Genomic DNA, 21,072 nt, shown 5'->3' with positions numbered 1-21,072 from the left:
TCGCTGTCTGATGTACTCGTGGATATTGTGTGGTTAGAGTTTCCTCCCCAAGCCGACCCTTGGAACAATTCTGAGCACCACTTATTTTTTGTGATTGCCATTTTATTTGGTCGCAGGTATTATGCCTGGCTTTCAGTCGAGTATTAATATTGTCTGTTTTATGTTTAGTATATCGCCTTCAGCCTACTTCATAACAACTATTTTAGGATTAGGCCTTCAGCCGTGTTTTATTTAAAATTCTTGTTGCCCTGTTTTTAGGCCTTCAGTCGTGATTGTTTCAGAATCTGTGGCTTTAATATGCAAATCCTTGTCTGTAAGGTTTCTCTTTAACTATCTTGAATTCTTGAAACGGCCTCCAGCCGTGTTCTGTAAATGTTTGTCTTAAAGTTGTCTTTTAATTATTCTCGAGCAATTGTTTGGGCCTTCAGCACGTTTTTCTGTTGTACTGTGTAAAAGCTTATCTTTAAATCCTCTCTTTTATTATGTTAAAAAAATTTTATTGGGCTTTCAGCCGAAGAATTAATTTGATTTTTTCTTAATATGGCCTTTAGCCGGAATTTGTAAATGCTTGGCTTTTAAAGAATTTCCTTAGCTGATCTGAAATATTATTTCGCCCTTTAGCCGATAAGATATTGTAATTTTATTTAAGTAAGGCCTTCAGTCGTTTTCCCTAAATCCTGGTGTTTTAGAAGTAATCATTTAAACTTATTTTGGAGAAGTTACTTGGGCCCTCAGCCGTGAGTTCATCCTTGTTGTTTTAAAGGGAAAACTGTGCATTTGTTTCGAGGAATAAAGTTTATGTTCTTGTGTAACTAACAGTAACTGAACTTGGCCCCTTTCCATAACCTGATCCGCTTTGTCCAGCGCAACCAGATTCCAGTGCAACAGAAGAATGCTAAAGATCAGCTATATCTAATAAGTAATGAAGATGGTTTTATTTAGTGCAAAGGACTACTTTTGATGGGGACTTAAATGCGCCCTAAAAGTAACACTGCTAAAATACTCCTGCTATTAAATAAGCAAAAACCATTCAATGCTCACAAAAAATATAAAATTTCAGGAATAAAGAAAATCCGGTATTAAGCACGAAACAAATCAACTCAAACAAATTACAGGGATTGGACTAAAGTGTGGAAACATCAAAAACACGACACATTGCTATTCCTAATACGGCGTAGGAAACCCGTTGGCATTCAAAACAGTTTCCAGTCGTGTCGGATTGGATAAATACATATCCCGTATCGTTTTCAAGGGAATGTTTTACCATTCTTCCTACAAAATAGTGGCAAGTTTTGGTAACTATAACGGAGATGGATAGCAATCACACACCCTTCTCTCCGAAGTAGAGCACAAAAGTTAAATATTGAGAGCTGATGACTGATGGCCAGGGAAGATGCGACAATTCATCTTCGTGTTCGCAAAACCACTCTTGAACGATGCGAGCTATATGAACAGAAATCCTGTTGTCTTGGAACGCAGCATCACCACTGGAAAACAAACCTTGTACCATTGGCTGGAACTGATCAGCGAAAATGGTCACATAATCCTTCGTAATAATGCAGCTTTCAGAGCTGTCGTAGGGGCCATCGAATACCACGGTATAGCTACCCAGATCACCGAACTCCCCACCCTCCCCGCCATGTTTCACTCTTCGGACAAACTCGGCCGAAAGTTGAAAACATCTACATCTACATATATACTCTGCTAGCCACCAAGCGGAGTGTGGCGGAGGGCACAATTCGCGCCCCCTCCGTGCCACTCGCGGATCGCGCGAGGGGAAAATCTTAACGCCTCAGTACGAGCTCTAATTTACCTTATCTTTAAAAGGTGATCATTGTGTGATTTGAAAGTTGTTGGAAATAATATATGCTCTACATCCTCGGCGAAGATCGGACTTCGGAATTTAGTGAGCAGCCCTTTCTGTTCAGCGCGTCGTCTATCTGCAAGTGTGTCCCACCTCAAACTTTCTTAGAAATTTGTGACGCTCTCGCGATGGCTAAATGTACCAGTCACGAATCTTGCCGTTCTTCTTTGGACCTTCTCAATCCCATGAATCAGACCCAACTAGTAAGGGTCCCATACAGACGAACAATACTCAGGCTGGACGAACTAACGTATTGTAAGCTATTTCCTTTGTTGAAGGACTGCATCGCTTCAAAACCGCAATCTAGATTCGCCTTGCCCGTTACTTGTGTAATCTGATCATTCCATTTGAGATCATTTCGAATAATCACACCCAGATACTTGACGGATGTTACCACTTCCAAAGACTGGGCATTTACTTTGTACTCTTGCATTAATGGGGATTTTCGCCTTGTTATACGCATTAGGTTACTCTTACTAATATTAAGACATAACTGCCGGTCATTACACCACACATTTATTTTCTGCAAATCCTCATTGATTTGTTCACAAGTTTCGTGTGATACTACGAAAGTAGACTGCAGCATCATCGGCAAGCAGTCCAATGCCGCTGTCAATACCATCAACGAGATCGTTTATGTAAATCGTAAAAAGCAGCGGACCTATTACGCTGTCCTGGGGCACACCTGATGTTACGCTTGTTTCTCTTGAAGTCTCCCTATTCAGGACTATATACTGCTCTCTGTCTGTTAGAAAACTTTCTATCCTAGCGCATATGTCATCGGATGGACCGTAAGCGCGCAATTTTTGGAGCAAGCGACATTGCTGAACTGAGTCGAACGCCTTTCGAAAGTCAAGAAAAATGGCATCAACCCGGGAGCCGGTATCTAGAGCCTTTTGTATCTCATGCACAAAGAGGGCCAGATGTGTCTCGCATGACCACTGTTTCCTAAAACTGTGTTGCTTTCTGCAGATGAGCTCCTCAGAGTCTAGAAAGGTCATTATGTCTGAGCACAAAATATGTTCCATGATTCTATAACAAATCGATGTCAGTTAAATTGGGCGGTAATTATAAGCATTCGATTTTCTACCCTTTTTATAGATTGCTATGACCTGGGCCTTCTTCCAGTCCCGTGGAACTTTCCGCTGTTCCAATTATCTCGAATAGATAATGCATAAGAATGGTGCTATATTTGTAGCATAGTCAACGTATAATCTTACGGAGATACCGTCTGGGCAAGATGCCTTCCTGGCGTTACAGTGTGTAACGAAACTCCTGCGACCAAATGACATTCTTCCTTTGCTCCGTAATCCAGTTTTTATAACTTTGGCGCCACGTTTTCCTGTTACGGACATTTTCATCACCGCAGTTCAGCTGTTAAAGAGCTCAAGGAAAAGTCGTTGCTCTTTTGGCTAGGCTGGTGTTTCATACAAGGTACTAGTAATAGTACCTCCAGTGTAATCCATCAATGAGCGAAGATGTATCTCTCTAACAACAAAAATGTTTTAATAATACAGCTTATGGATGCGGAGGTAAGCAAGTGCCCCGTAATTATAGACTTGTCTCCGACCTTCCTGTGCGCAGACTTATTTGTGATAGTAAAGTGCAACAGAGTATTAGCTTTTTTGCAATAACCTAATGGCTGTTCAACCTGGCTGCCATAAAATATTTCTACTACGGATAAAGCGATGCTTGATGTCACAAAGTACAGAACAAAAAGTATCCTCTTGTCATTCTGTGTAACCTTGCCAAGGCTCTCTATCATGCACGTCATAAAGTTTTACTAAGGAAACTTTAATGTTATGGAGTGAAGGTCAGCGTTTACGGCGTGCTCTGCACGAGCGATAAAAAAACCTACTGAAATATCCTCTGCGGCATTTACAAAGAAAGTGCATGCACTAAGATGTGTTCTAAAAGCTGACCAGCAAAGGCAGTAGCTGCCTGAACTGTTGGAGCGACAGTTTTGTTTAGACCTTTTATTTAACAAAATTAAGATTACACAAACACATCACAATATCGTCACAGTAGGTAAAAACATCAGCTAATGAATTATTGTGCACATTGTAACACATTCGCACTTCACTTCAGTCTTCGGTATGGATAGCTGTGGGAATACATTTGATTAGTTTTTCTGCGGGAATTTGGGCTTGTAAACAGTTATCAACTTTGAATTTAAATAAATTGGCGATAAACTGTCCAAATATAAAGTGATTATAAATAATTCTTCTTTAGTTTTGTGAATAACTTGATTTTCCAATTAACTTTGATTTATTTTCCTTAGTTTCTAGTAGTTTTCGGGTGACATCACAAGCGAATTTCCCGTAATGAACGGTACAACAAAAAAACGAACATTGACATTTATCAACTAGGTATATTGTCATTTGGTACTGTCGAATCTGAAGACACGCGATCTGTTGTCTTAAAATGAGTGAATAAAAATCCTATCTCAAGACTGCTAAAATTTCTTTATTTATTACTGGTTTCAACTCACTGACAAGCCATCTTCAGATTTAAAGTACAGAAAATTGCATAAAACACATTTTATATTTAAACTTGCATTCAACGATACATATCAATAAAAATTATTTAATTCAGGGCGTATCAGTCACCAGGCATTACACATCTTCACAATCTGTTGAACCGTATCGCTCCCGTTACCTACAGACTGAAAATTTTTTATAGATAGTGACAAAAATACATACGAAGTACATTTGGTAAGTGGCGTAGAGCTATAGTATTACGTAAAATAGGTCATCATGGTTACGTAATACAGAACGTTAGCCATGTATGTTTTCTGTGCTCATATTGCCACACACGTGTTTAAATGCAAGATGGCTAACAGTGGTAACTACCTTAGCCCGTGTGTACATGCAAATACGGCGTTATCACTCGCAACGTTGCAGGAACAAGATAGTAACTTTATTACGACCGTCAGAGAACTGGCAACGTATGTAGCGTTATTGCTACATGAAAACCCTAACTGCCAGACGGAGCTCCTAAACAACGAAGTTTTACAGTCGTGCCTCTATAATATGGTTACTACAGAGAGTAGAAATTGAACGTAGTTCCTTATATTTTCAATAACGTAAATCTTCTAGAAAGTTCTTTACGTTGAAATTTTTTATATTATTATAAAGGCACGATTATGTAAACGTTAGTTGATTAATAGCGCCATCTGGCATTTGGGGATTTCGTGTAGCTATAACGCTACATACGGTAGCTATAACGCTACATACGTGGCACTTCTCTTATAGCCGTTAGACGGTTACTTCCTTACTCCTGGAACGTTCGATATGCCGTATTTACATTCACGCACGGTGTATTGTAGCTGCCACTGCCAGTCCCCTTGCATTTAAACGCAAGTGCGGCAATATGAGTGTGGTGTCACCGCCAGACACCACACCTTGCTAGGTGGTAGCCTTTAAATCGGCCGCGGTCCGCTAGTATACGACGGATCCGCGTGTCGCCACTGTCAGTGATTGCTGACCGAGCGCCGCCACACGGCAGGTCTGGAGAGACGTCCTAGCACTCGCCCCAGTTGTACAGCCGACTTTGCTAGCGATGCTACACTGACAAATACGCTCTCATTTGCCGAGACGATAGTTAGCATAGCCTTCAGCTACGTCATTTGCTACGACCTAGCAAGGCGCCATTACCAGTTTATATTGAGATTGTAAAACATGTACCGTCAAGAGCGATGTACACCAATTATGGATTAAAGTTAAGTATTCCAGCAATTACGTTCTTTTCTTACTAGACTCAACTACTTTACATTGTTCCAGACCTCACGCCAGTCTGCGTGAGCTTAAACGCGTGCATTTCGGCCTCCTCTAGCAACACGGTGTTGGCTCTTCTGCCAACACATCAATGAGCACTGGAAACATATGGCTAACATTATACATTATGTAACCATGACGACTTACTTTATATACGATTGTAGCTTTATAGCACTTACCAAATTTACTTTGTATGTCTATTTTTGTCTCGATCTATAAATTTTTCAGTCTCTACAACACAACAGGACGATGTTTAACGCCTGGTGTCTGATACACATGAAATTAAATAATTCCTATTGGTATGTATCATTGAATGGAAGTTTAAATATACAATTATTGTGCTATTGTCCGCCTCTTTCATGTAATTTTCTGTATTTTAGATTTGAAGGCGGCTTGACAATGATTTGAAACTAGTAATCAATAATGAAATTTTAGCGATCTTGACCTAGGACTTTTGATTATGAGGGGGCGCTCGACATCGTCGACATCAGCGTCCTACGAAAAGTCACAATGAAAATCTCATGGGTGGGGACGAAGGATGTCCCCACATGCGGAGCAGTTTATACCTAGGACTTTGATCCACACATTTCAAGGTGTGATAATGCTACAAACTGTAATTTTCGTAACCACGGGCCAACTTAGCATTTTTCACATATACACAGAAACGAACAGGGCATTTCACGTAGGATGCATGCGCCGTCTCCGGCTTTGCGCTGGAACCAATTACTGGAGAGGCAAAACTGCGATCACCGCGTACACTGACTCACTGCTCGGACTCTTACAAGCGGCGAATCGATTTTAGTCGAATTAGAAGAGTTATGGAGCTGCCGTTAATCGTTGCGTCAGTTAACACGTCAGACTATTGTCCAAGTAGCATCTGCTCTCAGAACTACGCACAAACTAAACTCTTGAAGATAGTGCCAGCACAGTGATCGACCGATTCAGATACTGTTGGTGGACGTATGGTGGGATGGTTTATCATAAAACTGCCAGGCCTTGTGGTCTAGTGGCAATGTGCGTGTCTGGAAACAGAGAGCTTAAGGGGTCGAATCCTGGTCGGACCACGGAAATTTTCCCTCTGCCTTTAGCCTAGCCTTCACCTCTCAACGATCTCAAGAGTCGCCAGAAATGGCACGTGGTTTAGTCTCCACATTAAATTGCAGGTCCACTTTCCCCAGTTGGGTAACTGGGGTAGTCGCCAAAGTGGCGTCCAATTGAAAGACTTGCACCAGGGCATTGAGTATGTGAACTCGGAACAATTGACACTGGAGTTCTGAAAACACACTCTAATTACATCGAAACCTCTTCATGACGCGATTGTTGTGCGCACTTAGTGCAATACGAATATTTGGATCTACCTACCTTCCTCCGCCAGATTTCTGATATATATGAACAACTTCTTGTATTTGTTGTTACAGGGTACTAATAACACTAACAACTAAGGAAAACTCACATCTCTTTCGTGCAGGACAATGCAAGGCCACACACCGCCAATGTGTATATGGCAGTAATATGAGGATAGTTCCTATAGACGAAAACACCCCGTAATACTATCGTGGACACAGCAGCGTTGTGTGTAATCTTACATTGTCCTGCATGGAAGACCTGTACATCTTTTCCTTATTTGTACCTCAGTAAAAAAAAAAGTTTCAGCGCATTTTTCTTACACCTAGCAAGAAATAAGCCACACAAAGGAGAAATCTGTAAAGTGAATTGAAGTTTATGGAGAAGGAATGAAAACTTCGCAGTTTGCCGATGACAATGTACTTCTGTCAGAGACGGCAAATGACTGAAGAGCAGTTGAGCGGAATAGGTAGTTCCCGAAAAGTTGTAAGAGTAATATCAACAAAAGTAAAATAAAGCTAAGAGAATGTACTTTGATTGAAACAGGTGATGGTGATAGAATTAGTTTAGGAGAAGTCACTAAACGCAGTCTATGAATTTTGTTAGTTTTACAGAAAAAAACTGACGAAGGCCGAAGTAGAGAGAATATACGAGGGTCGTTCAATAAGTATTCCCCACTTTTTTTTCTCAGCACATTTGTTGTTAAGAGTCAGAATCTGGATACAATACACATCAAAATGTCTGTTCCATGTCCTATTTTTTATACGTAGTCTCCACGTTCGTACGCACATGCAATGCTGACCGGCAACAATAGAGCTAATTATTGAGTTGTGATGCGCCGGTCGGCACGAATAATGGCATCCGCACGATTCATCATGTCTGGACCAGTGGCTGTGACAGGACGTCCCAATCGTGGCTGATCATGGATGCTTCTGCATTTCCTGAGCCTTTAACTTCTTCATCCATCGCACAACTGCACTCCTGTCAACGGCAGCATCGCCACACACTGCACAAACTTTTATGGATGTTCACCACGGTTTCTTTTTCCGCACACAAGAATTCAATAACAGCACGCTGCTTGTAACGTGAGTCTTATGTAGACGACATTTTGACGTCGTACTACGGCTCTTCCATTTCCCAAAACGGATCGAAACTTCACCGGCGCACAGAACACGCATCAAATGTGATGCACCAACGTTTGTCTACGTATATTGATGGCTTTTTAAAAAAAATGTGGGGCATTATTGACCGACCCTCGTAAAATGCAGGGTAGCAACAGTAAGGAAAGCGTTTGCGAGGTATACAAATTTATTTTGACCAGTAATCAAAAATAACGTTTAAGTGTCAGGACAGCTTTTTTGAAGGTATTTGTACGCAGTATAGCCTTATACGGAAGTGTATACTGTATATCGATATTAAAAGTACGTTACTCGGCTTCACTGCTTCATTGTACTGTACATTTCTCTATTTTGTCTTCCATTTTATTCTTGTAAGTCTTCCATTTTATTCTTGTAACACAGATCTCGTGATAACGTAACTCAGAACGTGTTATGGGAAGTTAAAAATAAAGAAAATTTTCGGGGATTATAGATATATACTCATTATTGCATCAACATGGTCGCAGATACTCTAAGATTTCTTGTCTAATGTGATGAAACATTATGTAAATCTATCTGTATTGTCCTGCAGTATACCGTACCTTAAAGTTAACATGCCATTAAGCACGGTCAAAAATTAGCAAGCAGCGAAGATGAAGTGTCAGACATAAGACGCTTCCTTGTACATCTCAAAGTGGCACCTAACACTCTCACACAGCTCTGTTTATTAAGAGAATTCCCTATCACCTAACACAGATGTACAATCTTCTTACGTATATACATCATAGTTACCAACGAAGCTGCTACCGACAGAAAAATCTAGAGCACTTACGTGTCAAGCCCTAAATCCTAAAAACAGTATAACTTATATTGCATTGTTTGCATCCATTGAGAATTGCCAACAGGAAACATCAAAACATAATTAAAAATAAGGAAATTATGTTGGTGGCTGATTTTCACGAGAAAATCACTAAAGTGGAACCAGAAATGCAAATTGGACACTTCTATCTTTTCGTTTAACACGATGACATATTTATTCATGAAAGCGAAAAACAGCAGTGTGTAATACTCTCCGTACTAATTTGTCATACAGTTATGCAATAGCTACGCTAGACATGGTTGTTGATTGAAACACTACACGTTATATTCCCTAGATGCCAACAAGAGATACAGCACTCCAACAGGTACTGAGTAACAAATAAAGAAATAACAAATAGAAAAAGATGTCGTTTTCATATTAGCCGGCCGGAGTGGCCGAGCGGTTAAAGGCGCTACAGTCTGGAACCGCACGACAGCTATGGTCGCAGGTTCGAATCCTGCCTCGGGCATGGATGTGTGTGATGTCCTTAGGTTAGTTAGGTTTAAGTAGTTCTAAGTTCTAGGGGACTTATGACCATAGCAGTTTAGTCCCATAGTGCTCAGAGCCATTTGAACCATCATTTGATATTAGTCTTAGTATTTTGCGTGGTCATGAACCCGCTTCTAAGTATACGGTGCTGCCCAAAGCTTGTTAGCGGTTGGCCAAAAGTTGTCTGAAATTCTTGTGCTCTGCTGGTTCGCTCGTTGTTAGTAACATTAGCTAGAAGACGAATTAAAAATGCTGGACGTAGGGAGAAGCACGCGCTACGATCATATCGGTGGCCACGGTATTCCGCGTGCGTACTCTGTGGTCCTCCGATGTAGTAGCGGACAAGCTCATTTGCAAGTTAAACGCTGCGTGCTGAGATGTCTGTCTGCAAAATTTGTTTCCCCGTAGCGAGGATTACGTCGGTCGCGCCGACAACGTCTCCATTACAAGTTTTTTCTGTTGCGAAGTTCATCACAATACCCACACCCAGTGGGCATGTCAGAACCTTATGCAGCGATGAAGGAACACATTTTTCAGTCATTCGAACTCCCTGGCGTTGCGGTGTTCGAGAGAGAACGCGCGGAGCTGGTTAGCTGATGCTCTAGATAGGAAATCGTGGGACTCTGCATGGGCAGCTGAGAGCAATACCCTGTTTAGAACTGCTCTGTTAGGTAGATCTACCGAGCCGTTAGACATTTGAAGTCAGATTTTACGGTGGTCGAGCAACGGACCGGTTGCATAACAAAGGAAAATATAATTTCCTTTGACAGGTGTGGCATATTTTCCGACTACGGGACAGAGCCACATATTTGTGTATCAGTCATACTGTCGTCAGTGATTTACTTCACCTATACAAAATGGAAGTGGGGATCAGTGTGTCAGGAGAGTCTTCCTATGATGATTCAAATTTTACGACATGATGGAAAAGCCAAATGTATCATTGAGAGAAGCTCGCTTCCGAACCAGCTATAAAACGAGAAAATTTCAAACTGACTTGTTTTATTGGCCATAGTAAAAACTCCAGGTAGATATTTTTGTAGTAGTCTTATTTACCCGCAAAAATTGCACACAATGTTGGTACAACACCTGCTGAAAATCGCTTACACTAGGTTCTACGCATGCACGACGGATATCGTCCCAACTAAGCTCTGTTGAGGAGTTTCTGCACAAACTCCTGATGAGGTGTATTACCTACCATACAGTGTTAAGCAACAACGTAGTCCAATCTACTACTTCAGAGGGCCCCCATGAAAAACGAGTAGTTGTAGAACAAAAGTTTTGTGGGAAAGTTTGTAATGACATGCGGAAGAAGTCACGAATAAACCATAAGTTGCAGGTTACAAATGTTGCTCTGTGTGCCGACCATCTGCGTCTACGCAGCATGGAACCGCGCTGCAGATTGCTCTACCGTTGCCCGAAACATGTCCGATGGGATGCTGGCTGGCTACCACCCTCCCTACGGAGGGAAGCTGTGCCAGTATGTTCGTATTATTCGCTAAGAACGCTACATTCCTCGTTATGACGCCTTGATTTTAACAGAGTCTGAAAATTCGCACTTGTCTTTCATACGGTTCCATAATACTGTGACAAGTACTTAACACTACCATAGAACGAGTTACTCCACGGACGGGAGAATGTCATCTACACGCTACACTCTTAAACTGCTACTGGATACTGCCAGGGAAAGAATAGTGGTTCTCATTTATTTCCTGAAAGCAATGGGCAGCAATCTAGTACCGGTCCGCATCAGGTTTTCCGTTTACGAGAAAGTGACCACTCAAAACTCGCTGCAGAACCTGTTTCTGAAGTCAGCCCTATTTGCGCTCTGCAGAGGAAGAATACAAGTTAACCGCCTCATTTGCCGAGGGCATTGTCCTTTCTTTGAATGTTTTTTGTTGTATGACAAGGCGTAGACGGAGTCGGTTTCATGGACGACGGGAAATGGAATTATTGCTCAAAATAAATGTTCAAATGTGTGTGAAATCTTATGGGACTTAACTGCTAAGGTCATCAGTCCCTAAGCTTACACACTACTTAACCTAAATTATCGTAAGGACAAACACACACACACACACACACACACACACCCATGCCCGAGGGAGGACTAACCTCCGCCGGGACCAGCCGCACAGTCCATGACTGCAACGCCCTAGACCGCTCGGCTAATCCTGCGCGGCGGAATTTTTGCTCAACGTACTTGAGAATGGGTTACATTAAGTTAGGAAAAGCTAGGTATAATGACAGGATGAGGGTTCCAAACTGACTCTTGTCCGATAAAGAACTCCAACTTTAAAATCACGTGCAGCTGTATTAGTATTGCACAATTTCCTCTGCTCTGCTGGCAGGAAATCACAATATAAGGAACAATATAGTCCTCATCCTGTGGTCTTGAGAAGAGCTTTCTTTTGCAGGTGAAGCGCGGTATAAATGGAAGATAGACCAAGCACTGAGAACGTGCTACTACTGTATGTAAATATGTTAAAAGTTAAGTGGGCCGATTAAGTATGACAGAGGTACCACAAACATTTAGGAAGTTAAGAAGTATACGGGAAACCCTTACCAGAAGGAAGACACATAGCAATGCCGTCAGGGATAGTTTAGCTGGGGCCGAGTGGAGTATTAGAGTAGACGAGATTTTAGTACGTAAGAGTGATCAATGATAATAAAAGACATTACACAAGAATCAAGAATGCAGAAGGGCAGAAGTGAAGGTTAGAGAGAGAGAGAGAGAGAGAGAGAGAGAGAGAGAGAGAGAGCAGGGTGGGCAGAGGGGGAGAGGGGAGTGGCACTGATCCAGAGTTTGATTGAAAGGGGGGCGTCACTGTTTGGGGTCACACCATCCGCCTCCCCCTCCCTACACTGCTAAGTATAACGCGCTGTCACTTATTTTTAACGTGCTACAGACGCCTAGGATTTTAATAGCAATGATAAAATACGCAAATATAATATACTAGACTATTAATACGAGTATATTGCTTACATCAAAGTTTAGTACATGAATATAGCATACCTATGTGCCAATTTTCAAGTGGGTATGAGGCAACTTTGAGACATTATATAGTAAAGGCATCAGAATATTAAACAGGTAAAAAGGCACGGTCTAGTAAAATCTTTGGAAATCACAGGAGAGATTGGATTTAATTGATGAAGGAGAAAATATGAAAAATGCAGCAAATGAAGCACACAAAGGAAATACAGTTTAAAACATGAGTTTGACAGGAGATGCGAAGTGGGGAAGTACGAATGGCTATAAGATAAAGGTAAGGATATAGAAGCATATAACACTAGAGGAAAGATAGGTACCACCTATAGCAAAATTAAAGAGACGTTTGGAGAAAAGAAAAACAGCTGCATAAATATAAAATGCTCAGATGGAAAACTAGAACTAAGCAAAGAAGGGAAAGCTGAAAGGCAAAAGAAATGTAGAGAGAGGCTATACAAAGGAAATGAGGCTGGAGGCACGACTTTAAAAAGGGAAGAGGACTTAGGCGTAGATGAGATGAAAAGAATTCGACACAGCACTGAACCACCTAAGTCGAAACAAGGACCATAGAGTAGACGACATTCTCAGAATTACTGATCCCCTTGGGAGAGCCAGCCACAACGAAACCATTTCACCAGGCGTGCGGTTTGTCCGAGACGTGTGGAATAGCTTCAGACTTCAAGAAGAATGTTAAATTTCAGTTCCAAAGAAGGCATGTGCTGACAGATGTGAATGTTAACGAATTATCAGTTTAACAAGTCATGGCTGCAAAACACTGACACCAATTATTTATAAAAGAACGGAAAATCCGGGTAGAAGCTGACCTAGGTGAAGATAAGTTTGGATGCCGGAGAAATTCGGGAACATGAGAGGCAATACTGGCAACCTCTTCTCTTAGAACATAGGTTAAGGAAAGGCAATATATGCTTATAGCATTTGTAGACTAGAGAAAGCTTTTGACAATGTTGACAGAATACTCTCTTTGAAATTCTGAAGGTAGTAGAGAGTAAAATAAAGGGAGCAAAAGGCTATTTAAACTTGTATAGAAACCAGATGGCAGTTACAAGCGTAGAGAAGCATGAAAGGGAAGCAGTGGGTGATAAGGGAGTGAGACAGGGCTGTGGCCTATCCTCGATGTTATTCAATCTGTGCACTGAGCAAGCAGTGAAGGCAACGAAAGAAAAAATTGGAGACAGAATTAAAGTTCAGGGAGAAGAAATAAAAACCTTGAGGTTTGATGATAATTTTGTCACAGACAGCAAAGGACATTGAAGAGCAGTTGACTGGAATGGACAGCGATTTGAAAAGAAGACTATAAGATGAACACCAACAAAGCAAAACAACGGCAATAGAATACAGTCTAATTAAATCAGGAGATGGTGAGGAAAATAATTCAGGAAAAGAGACACTAGAAGTAGACGAGTTTTGATATGTGGATAGTTAAAGAACTGATGATGATCAAAGTAGAGAGGATACAAAATGTAGGCTGGCACTAGCAAGAAAAGCGTTTCTGAAAGAAAATTACTAATATCGAATATAGATTTAAATGTAAAGAACACTGTCAAATGCATGGAAGTACCTGATGGAGCCACAATTGCCTCATTTGACATACAAAACCTTTATTCCTCTGTGCCCAGAGATCCCACACTATAGCTAATCAATGCCAACCTACAAAAGCACAAAAAATTCCTTCAACTCAGATTACTGAACTAATGGAACTGCTTGAATTTACACCTTCACACAACTACTTTAACAGTAAAATCTACAAACAAACAGATGGTCTGGCAATGGGCTCAAATCTTCCTGGATTGCTAGCTGAAATATTTATAAGTAACTTAGACAAAATCCTGAATTCCAATCAGCACTTACTCAAAAATATCATCTACTACTACTACAGATATGTATATGATACCATCATTTTAATTAAAGGCACTAAAGATGACATCAGTGAGGTACCAGTTATTCAACAAGTCCCATGAAAACATAAAATTCACAGTTAAACATCAAACAGATGATGTTATAAGGTTTTTTAGACCTTACCATTACAATAAAAAATAACAAATCAGCTTGAAATTTATTGGAACTCTACCACAGCACATACTACAATCGACAACTCCTCTTCTCTCCCCAGAGCCCACAAAATGGCAGCATTCCGGTACATGATCAATAGAGCTATTCAACTACCGTTCTTTGAAGACAAATATGAACAAGACATTGAAATAATAAAACAAACAGCTATTACAAATGGTTATAACAGCTCCATAGTAGATACCCTAAAACAATAGTGGCAAAGCCATCACATCGCAAAAAACAAAAAGAAAATAACATCTTCCATACGATCTCCTTTCTAGGTATCATTTCATATCAGATTGCCAATGTCTTCAAACGAAAAGGCATAAGCATATCCTTTACCACAGACAACAAGACTGGGCAGAAGTGACCACGCAACATCAGCACACGAAACCCACTTTATCACCCCGGTGTGTACAAAATTGAATGTTTGGACTGTGACTGCTTCTACATAGGCCAGGCAGGCAGATCATTTGAGGTTAAATTCAAAGAACACACGGCAGCACCAAATACAAAAAATACCACACATCAGCAATGGCCAGCAACCTGCATGAAACAAAACACCATGTTAACAACCCAAGTATCAGCATCCTACACATCCAATCAAAAAACAGTGACTGGTAACAGTAAACACATTGTTTCATTTAATGTCAATAACAGTCACAGTAAAGCCTAACCTAAAATGTTCGCATTTATGATGTCAAGCATTATTCGTTTTCCTCAAGGGGCCTCTTACCCATGGGGCACGTTTGGACAATAGTAGGCGCAGAATCGTCTGGTCCTGCGGCTCATTCTTAGCTCTACCAAGAAGTCTATAACGCAGTCCGTCTTTGTGGCTGAGTGGTCAGCGCGGTGGATTGGCAACTGAAGAAGTTCAAATAGCTCTGAGCACTATGGGACTTAACATCTGAGGTCATCAGTCCCCTAGAACTTAGAACTACTTAAACCTAACTAACCTAAGGACATCACACACATCCATTCCCCAGGCAGGATTCGAACCTGCGACCGTAGCGGTCACGCGGTTACAGACTGAAGCGCCTAGAACCGCACGGCCACACCGGCCGGCCAACTGAAGAGGCCCGGGTTCGATTACCGGATGGTTCGGAGATTTTATCCACTCAGGGACTGGTTGTTGTGCTGTGTTTACGTTCGTATCGTCATAAATGGCAACTGACTGTTGAGCTGGCTGAATGGGCACCTCCCATTGATAAAAATCCATGTTGTTGTTGTCGTTGTCTTCAGTCCAGAGACTGGTTTGATGCAGCTATCTATGCTACTCTATCCTGTGCAAGCTGCTTCATCTCCCAGTACCTACTGCAACCTACATCCTTCTGAATCTGCTTAGTCTATTCATCCCTTGGTCTCCCTCTACGATTTTTACCCTTCACGCTGCCCTCCAATACTACATTGGTGATCCCCTGATGCCTCAGAATATGTCCTACCAACCGATCCCTTCTTCTAGTCAAGTTGTGCCACAAATTTCTCTTCTCTCCAATTCTATTCAATACCTCATTAGTTATTTGATCTACCCATCTAATCTTTAGCATTCTTCTGTAGCACCACATTTCGAAAGCTTCTATTCTCTTCTTGCCTGAACTATTTATCGTCCATGTTTCACTTCCATACATGGCTACACTCCATATAAATACCTTCAGGAACGACTTCCTGACACTTAAATCTATACTCCGTGTTAAATTTCTCTTCTTCAGAAACGCTTTCCTTGCCATTGCCAGTCTACATTTTATATCCTCCCTACTTCGACCATCATCAGTTATTTTGCTCTCCAAATAGCAAAACTCCTTTACTACTTTAAGTGTCATTTCCTAATCTAATTCCCGCAGAATCCCCGATTTAATTCGACTACATTCCATTACACTCGTTTTGCTTTTGTTGATGTTCATCTTATATCCTTTTTTCAAGACACTGTCCATTACGTTCAACTGCTCTTCCAGGTCCTTTGCTCTCTCTGACAATTACAATGTCATCGGCGAACCTCGAAGTTTTAATTTCTTCTCCATGGATTTTAATTCCTACTCCGTATTTTTCTTTTGTTTCCTTTACTGCTTGCTCAATATACAGATTGAATAACATCGGGGATAGGGTTCAACCCTGTCTCACTCCCTTCCCAACCACTGCTTCCCTTTCATGTCCCTCGACTCTTACAACTGCCTTCTGGTTTCTGTACAAATTGTAAATAGCCCTTCGCTCCCTGTATTTTACCCCCGCCACCTTCAGATTTTGAAAGAGTACTCCAGTCAACATTGTCAAAAGCTTTCTCTAAGTCTACAAATGCTAGACACGTAAAATCCATAACTTAGGATAATTCACTTCGGCATTCTTTAACTAAGCAGAGTAACGGGGTCATGATAGATTCTTTTCGTAAACCTATTTCAGAAACATCCACCCTCATCTAGGACACACAGATCTAGGCAACATATAGCTTTCTGTCCCGTTCTCTTATTTATATGCATGCGCACTGAGGCTAACTAATTTTAAACGTTACGCAGGACACGTGGGAAGTGGACTTGTGTAGAAGAGCGATCTAAAACCGTTAAATGTTACCAATTCATATGCTTTTACTCAAACAGCATCAGAGGTACTAACACAGCGTGTCTAACAATTTCCAAATGTACGCAACATTAGGTTCAGCTTTCAGAGTTTGTTAGCAGAAGGAAGAACAACGGCCCCAAAGATACTCCTGTCATTAGAAACGCTGATAAATTACTAAATATTGCGATTGGACAGGATGGAAAGAAGATTAGCTGCTGTCTTTGCTGTGGGAAGTATTGCTTCAAGTCACTCGAGACACCACAGAAAAAGTTCGGTAGCAGGACTGGGATTTGTAACCCGCACGTCTCGCTAAGGAGTTCAGTTTCTTAAAGACTGTGCCGCTCGCTCTGCATTTTTTCGTAACACGCCTTGAAAACGACAATCTTAAAAAACTTCAAGCTTCTCACCTCCGAAAGCGTTTTTCTCAAAGAAAAAAAAACGAATATAATGAATGTTGACGCTGTAAAAGTCTTGTTTCATGCGCTTGCTCAAATTTAATACTTTTCTGCCGCACAGCTAGAAAGATTATATAAACTGATACCCCGCTCTGTGAATAATACGAAGTCTCAGCGTCAAAAGTCTGCTGCCTCAACTTAAAAACTGAGTATGTCCTAATACGTTTAATGTGCGTCACGGTCTGAGCGGATGGTTGAAGACTGAGGGATAATGAATGACTTCATATTATTGGCCGCCTCATTCCAGCACCAAGAACATAGACACATTTGTACAGGAGCTCTGCCAAACAGCTTTTTGTCTGTGTTGTTCAAGGACAAACTACCTGCTGAATCACGATCTCTGATTGAGAGGGGCCTCATGTTTATCTCCGAACGATGATTATGAATGTGATGTTTGCAACCCACGAGAGATCGTTGGCATAAAAAAAAGATAAAAATTTACAGCTCAAATCCGCGTGCAAGGACGACATTAAGAAGCAGTTTCTGGCGTAGGGCCAACCTCAAGAAGTTCGTAAGACAAAGACAGTAAAAAAAGGGGAAGTGCCGAAATTTACTCTGACGTTATGCTCCACCAACTGAAAACGAACCAGGAAACACAGAATATAAATACAAAGGAAAACATTTGAAATAATTTATTCTTAATTAAAAACGATACTTTAGATGACTACCGTCTTCCGTCAATACTTCTGAACAATCTGGAAACTTAACAACCTTACAGGTAGCGTGGTAGCAAAATTTGTTAACCGATTGTCGAAATTATATTTTCCAGCAGTTTATCAACTTTCACTTCTGGTAATATTTTGTGCACGTCAGAAATTCAGATTCTCACCAATTTTCGGACTTGATGTAATTCCTGGAGAACTTGCCATTAGGTGCAAATCTGAGGCACGCAAGAGGATGCCGCCTCCTAGAAGACCACAGCGAACAGATCACTTTTTTTCCTATCACCCCCAGGCTGATTAAAGCTCCATTTAACTTTTAACAATACAAGATCATTACGTAATCGTCATTGGACTTTTGGTACTTAGACCTGGCCTTTGAAGCTGAGCGGTCAGTCTCAAACTCAAAAGCGGGAGCACAGTAAGACACCCAGTGCTTGTCGCGACAGGAAGTTCGTCCCACTCAACCTCGCGGCACTTCATTTTCAAATGTAAACTGAACGTTTCGTTAGTTGCCAAAAATGAAACTAATATTGTGTTCACCGTTGGCACTTTCTTGAAAGTCGTTTGGCGGCCTAAGAGGCCAGCGACGACTAACGGGAAAAACTCCTGCGACTTGCCTGAGAATTTCATTTAATTCTGGTTACTTCGCATCAGTCAGCGTAAGAGTATCGCCGGAGAAAAGGTCCCTGACTCCCTGGCACGATCAAACGTACTTAGATACGAGAAATTTCATTCCACATTCGCGTGTAAAACAAAGCAGACAAAAGAAGTCATCAAAAATAACTGTTTCTCTACTGAGTGATTCTTACTCTTATTTGTAATTATACCACGTCAATTATTCTTGGTCGGGAGAAGAAATGCCATATTTCATAGAATGGTAGTTTATTAAAGCTACAAAATAACTTTCCTTTGGTTTCAGAAACACAGTGAAATACACGTCTTATGAGTGAAAGTCCGTGGACTGTCTGCATTTCGATATTTCTTTTTTAAATCTTTACTTCTTACATGATGGTTTCTAAGCTTAACCTAAGATCTTTCGACACGACCTTATACAGCAATAGCACCAGCCTGTTCCTAGAATCTGCTTCAATGCTACTCCTTTTAAGTTACCTGTTTTCCATTGCAAATACCCTGTCAACAAACTAAAGTATGAGAATATTGTCCTGTTTATTTTCAACATTTTCTTAAATGAATTTGTTGACGATATATCCGCAGTGAAATAAGAGCACGCAGAGAGATTCTAGTGGACCAGCAGCGAAGCGTATTCGCGTTATAGACAAGTGCGACTGCTTCTCCAGGTCGTGGCGGAAAGCCTGAAGTGGATCTTAGAAACCTTCATGATGGATCTTTCTATTTGCGATATACATTTTGGAGGGAAACTTAAGAAACCGAAACAGACTCTTATTCTTAAAGTTTATAGAATTTGAGCAATAACCTGAGTAAAGGATAAGAACAGTAACAAAAAGAACAGAATTTTATACACATTAATCAAAATGTTTTGTTCCGCTGCCGTACCTGTGGGTGATCCCGAGTAGGATGGCTTAGTGGACTCCAGCAGCTTGAAGGTGAAGGGTATGTGCACTTTCATCATCTTCATCTGAGGAATGTGCTGCTGTATGTGGTGCACCGAGGTGCCGAACATCAACTCGTCACCGTTCAGCCGGAACATCGTCATGTTTCTGCTGGGCATAAAAAAGGCGTCTATCACATTCATGGTAAGACAAAACAACACCAACCTTTCCCATCCACATGAAACTTTTATATAATCGATTAGTCAAACTTTGAAAAACTCAAGTAGTTAATTTTATCATTTTAGGATCAATGGCGCAATGAAAGCTGCTGTTTTACAGAGATCAGTGTGGCTGCTCGTACAACATTCTGAACACCATACTTGTAAATAATTGCAAATCCTCAGCAGAATTTATTACAGACATTTTAAGGGGACTGATGACCTCATATGTTAAGTCCCATAGTGCTTAGAGCTATTTGAACATTTTACATTCGTTGTTTGTCGTTTGCTTCCGACAATTGCGAGTGTTTAATTAGTTACGGGATCAATCGAGATAATTAGATACACACAACACTCCGCCGCCGTCCCCCCCCCCCCCTCACACACACACACACACACACACACACACACACACACACACACACAAACAGTGTAATACAAGAAACTCTTTCAAATTAGATTTCGTTTCAGAAGCGAAGCCAGACGTTACGAAAGCCTGACAAAAAATATATATTAGCGGATGATCGCTAACAAATGGTTGAGTCAGTTATTGTAAAACAAATACCCTCCCCATTTGTTTATGAAAAAATCCTCGCAGTATCCAGAACATTATACTTTAATTGCTCGCGCTACATTGGCAACTAAGATAGGGGGTATAATACCCCCCTCTCACACTCAGGCAAGTCAAATCTTACCGTCTAGTTCATATACCACATAATGCAGTTAGTTAAAAAGTCGCGCATTGTAACTAATGTGGCATAAGCGCCCACAAACTGTCGGGCCCTCTTCCTTTTAGAGGGTGGCGTTCTACCCCAGGCATGATACGTTGATTTTCTTCGATCAGAGTGGCTGGTGAAATTTTCTTCTAACCTTCAGAGGAGGAAGAAACAGGCTCAAGAACTGGTACAGTTAGAGTTGACTGTGACCGGTATTAATGCCCAGAATAATACTAGTAAATACGTCATAAAGAGTCGGTACCAATATCGCTGGCACGGCATGGTACTAGTTTGATAGCCAGTGACCAGTCACAGAGTGAAGAATCTCGAGTGTGCAAATGTGTAATTTTATGAGTATACACTCGCTTTCGAGAAAGTGGGCATGTTTGAAAATGATCAGGTGTAGATAAAACACAAGCAAGAATCACCAAATACTATAGTTACCTAGAAACCAAATACTCGTCAGAATAGGTGCAGA

General features: G+C 41.0%; 1 protein-coding gene across 3 annotated transcripts in view; it reads right to left on the bottom strand.

Annotated features, from left to right (window-relative positions):
* The window catches only part of LOC126188149 (cell growth regulator with RING finger domain protein 1-like), a 404,561-nt gene that overhangs the window by 297,059 nt on the left and 86,430 nt on the right, over window positions 1-21,072 (bottom strand). For 2 of the 3 annotated variants that reach the window (XM_049929651.1, XM_049929652.1), the window contains exon 2: window positions 19,665-19,828. In XM_049929651.1, coding sequence (XP_049785608.1) covers window positions 19,665-19,828 — 164 coding nt within the window. Of the gene's footprint in view, window positions 1-19,664; window positions 19,832-21,072 lie in introns of all 3 variants that reach the window. The other variant, XM_049929650.1, reaches the window with a different exon arrangement.

The sequence above is a fragment of the Schistocerca cancellata genome, chromosome 5 (genome assembly GCF_023864275.1).
Source record: "Schistocerca cancellata isolate TAMUIC-IGC-003103 chromosome 5, iqSchCanc2.1, whole genome shotgun sequence".
Lineage (NCBI taxonomy): Eukaryota > Metazoa > Arthropoda > Insecta > Orthoptera > Acrididae > Schistocerca > Schistocerca cancellata.
This window is presented reverse-complemented; position numbering and strand designations above follow the sequence as displayed.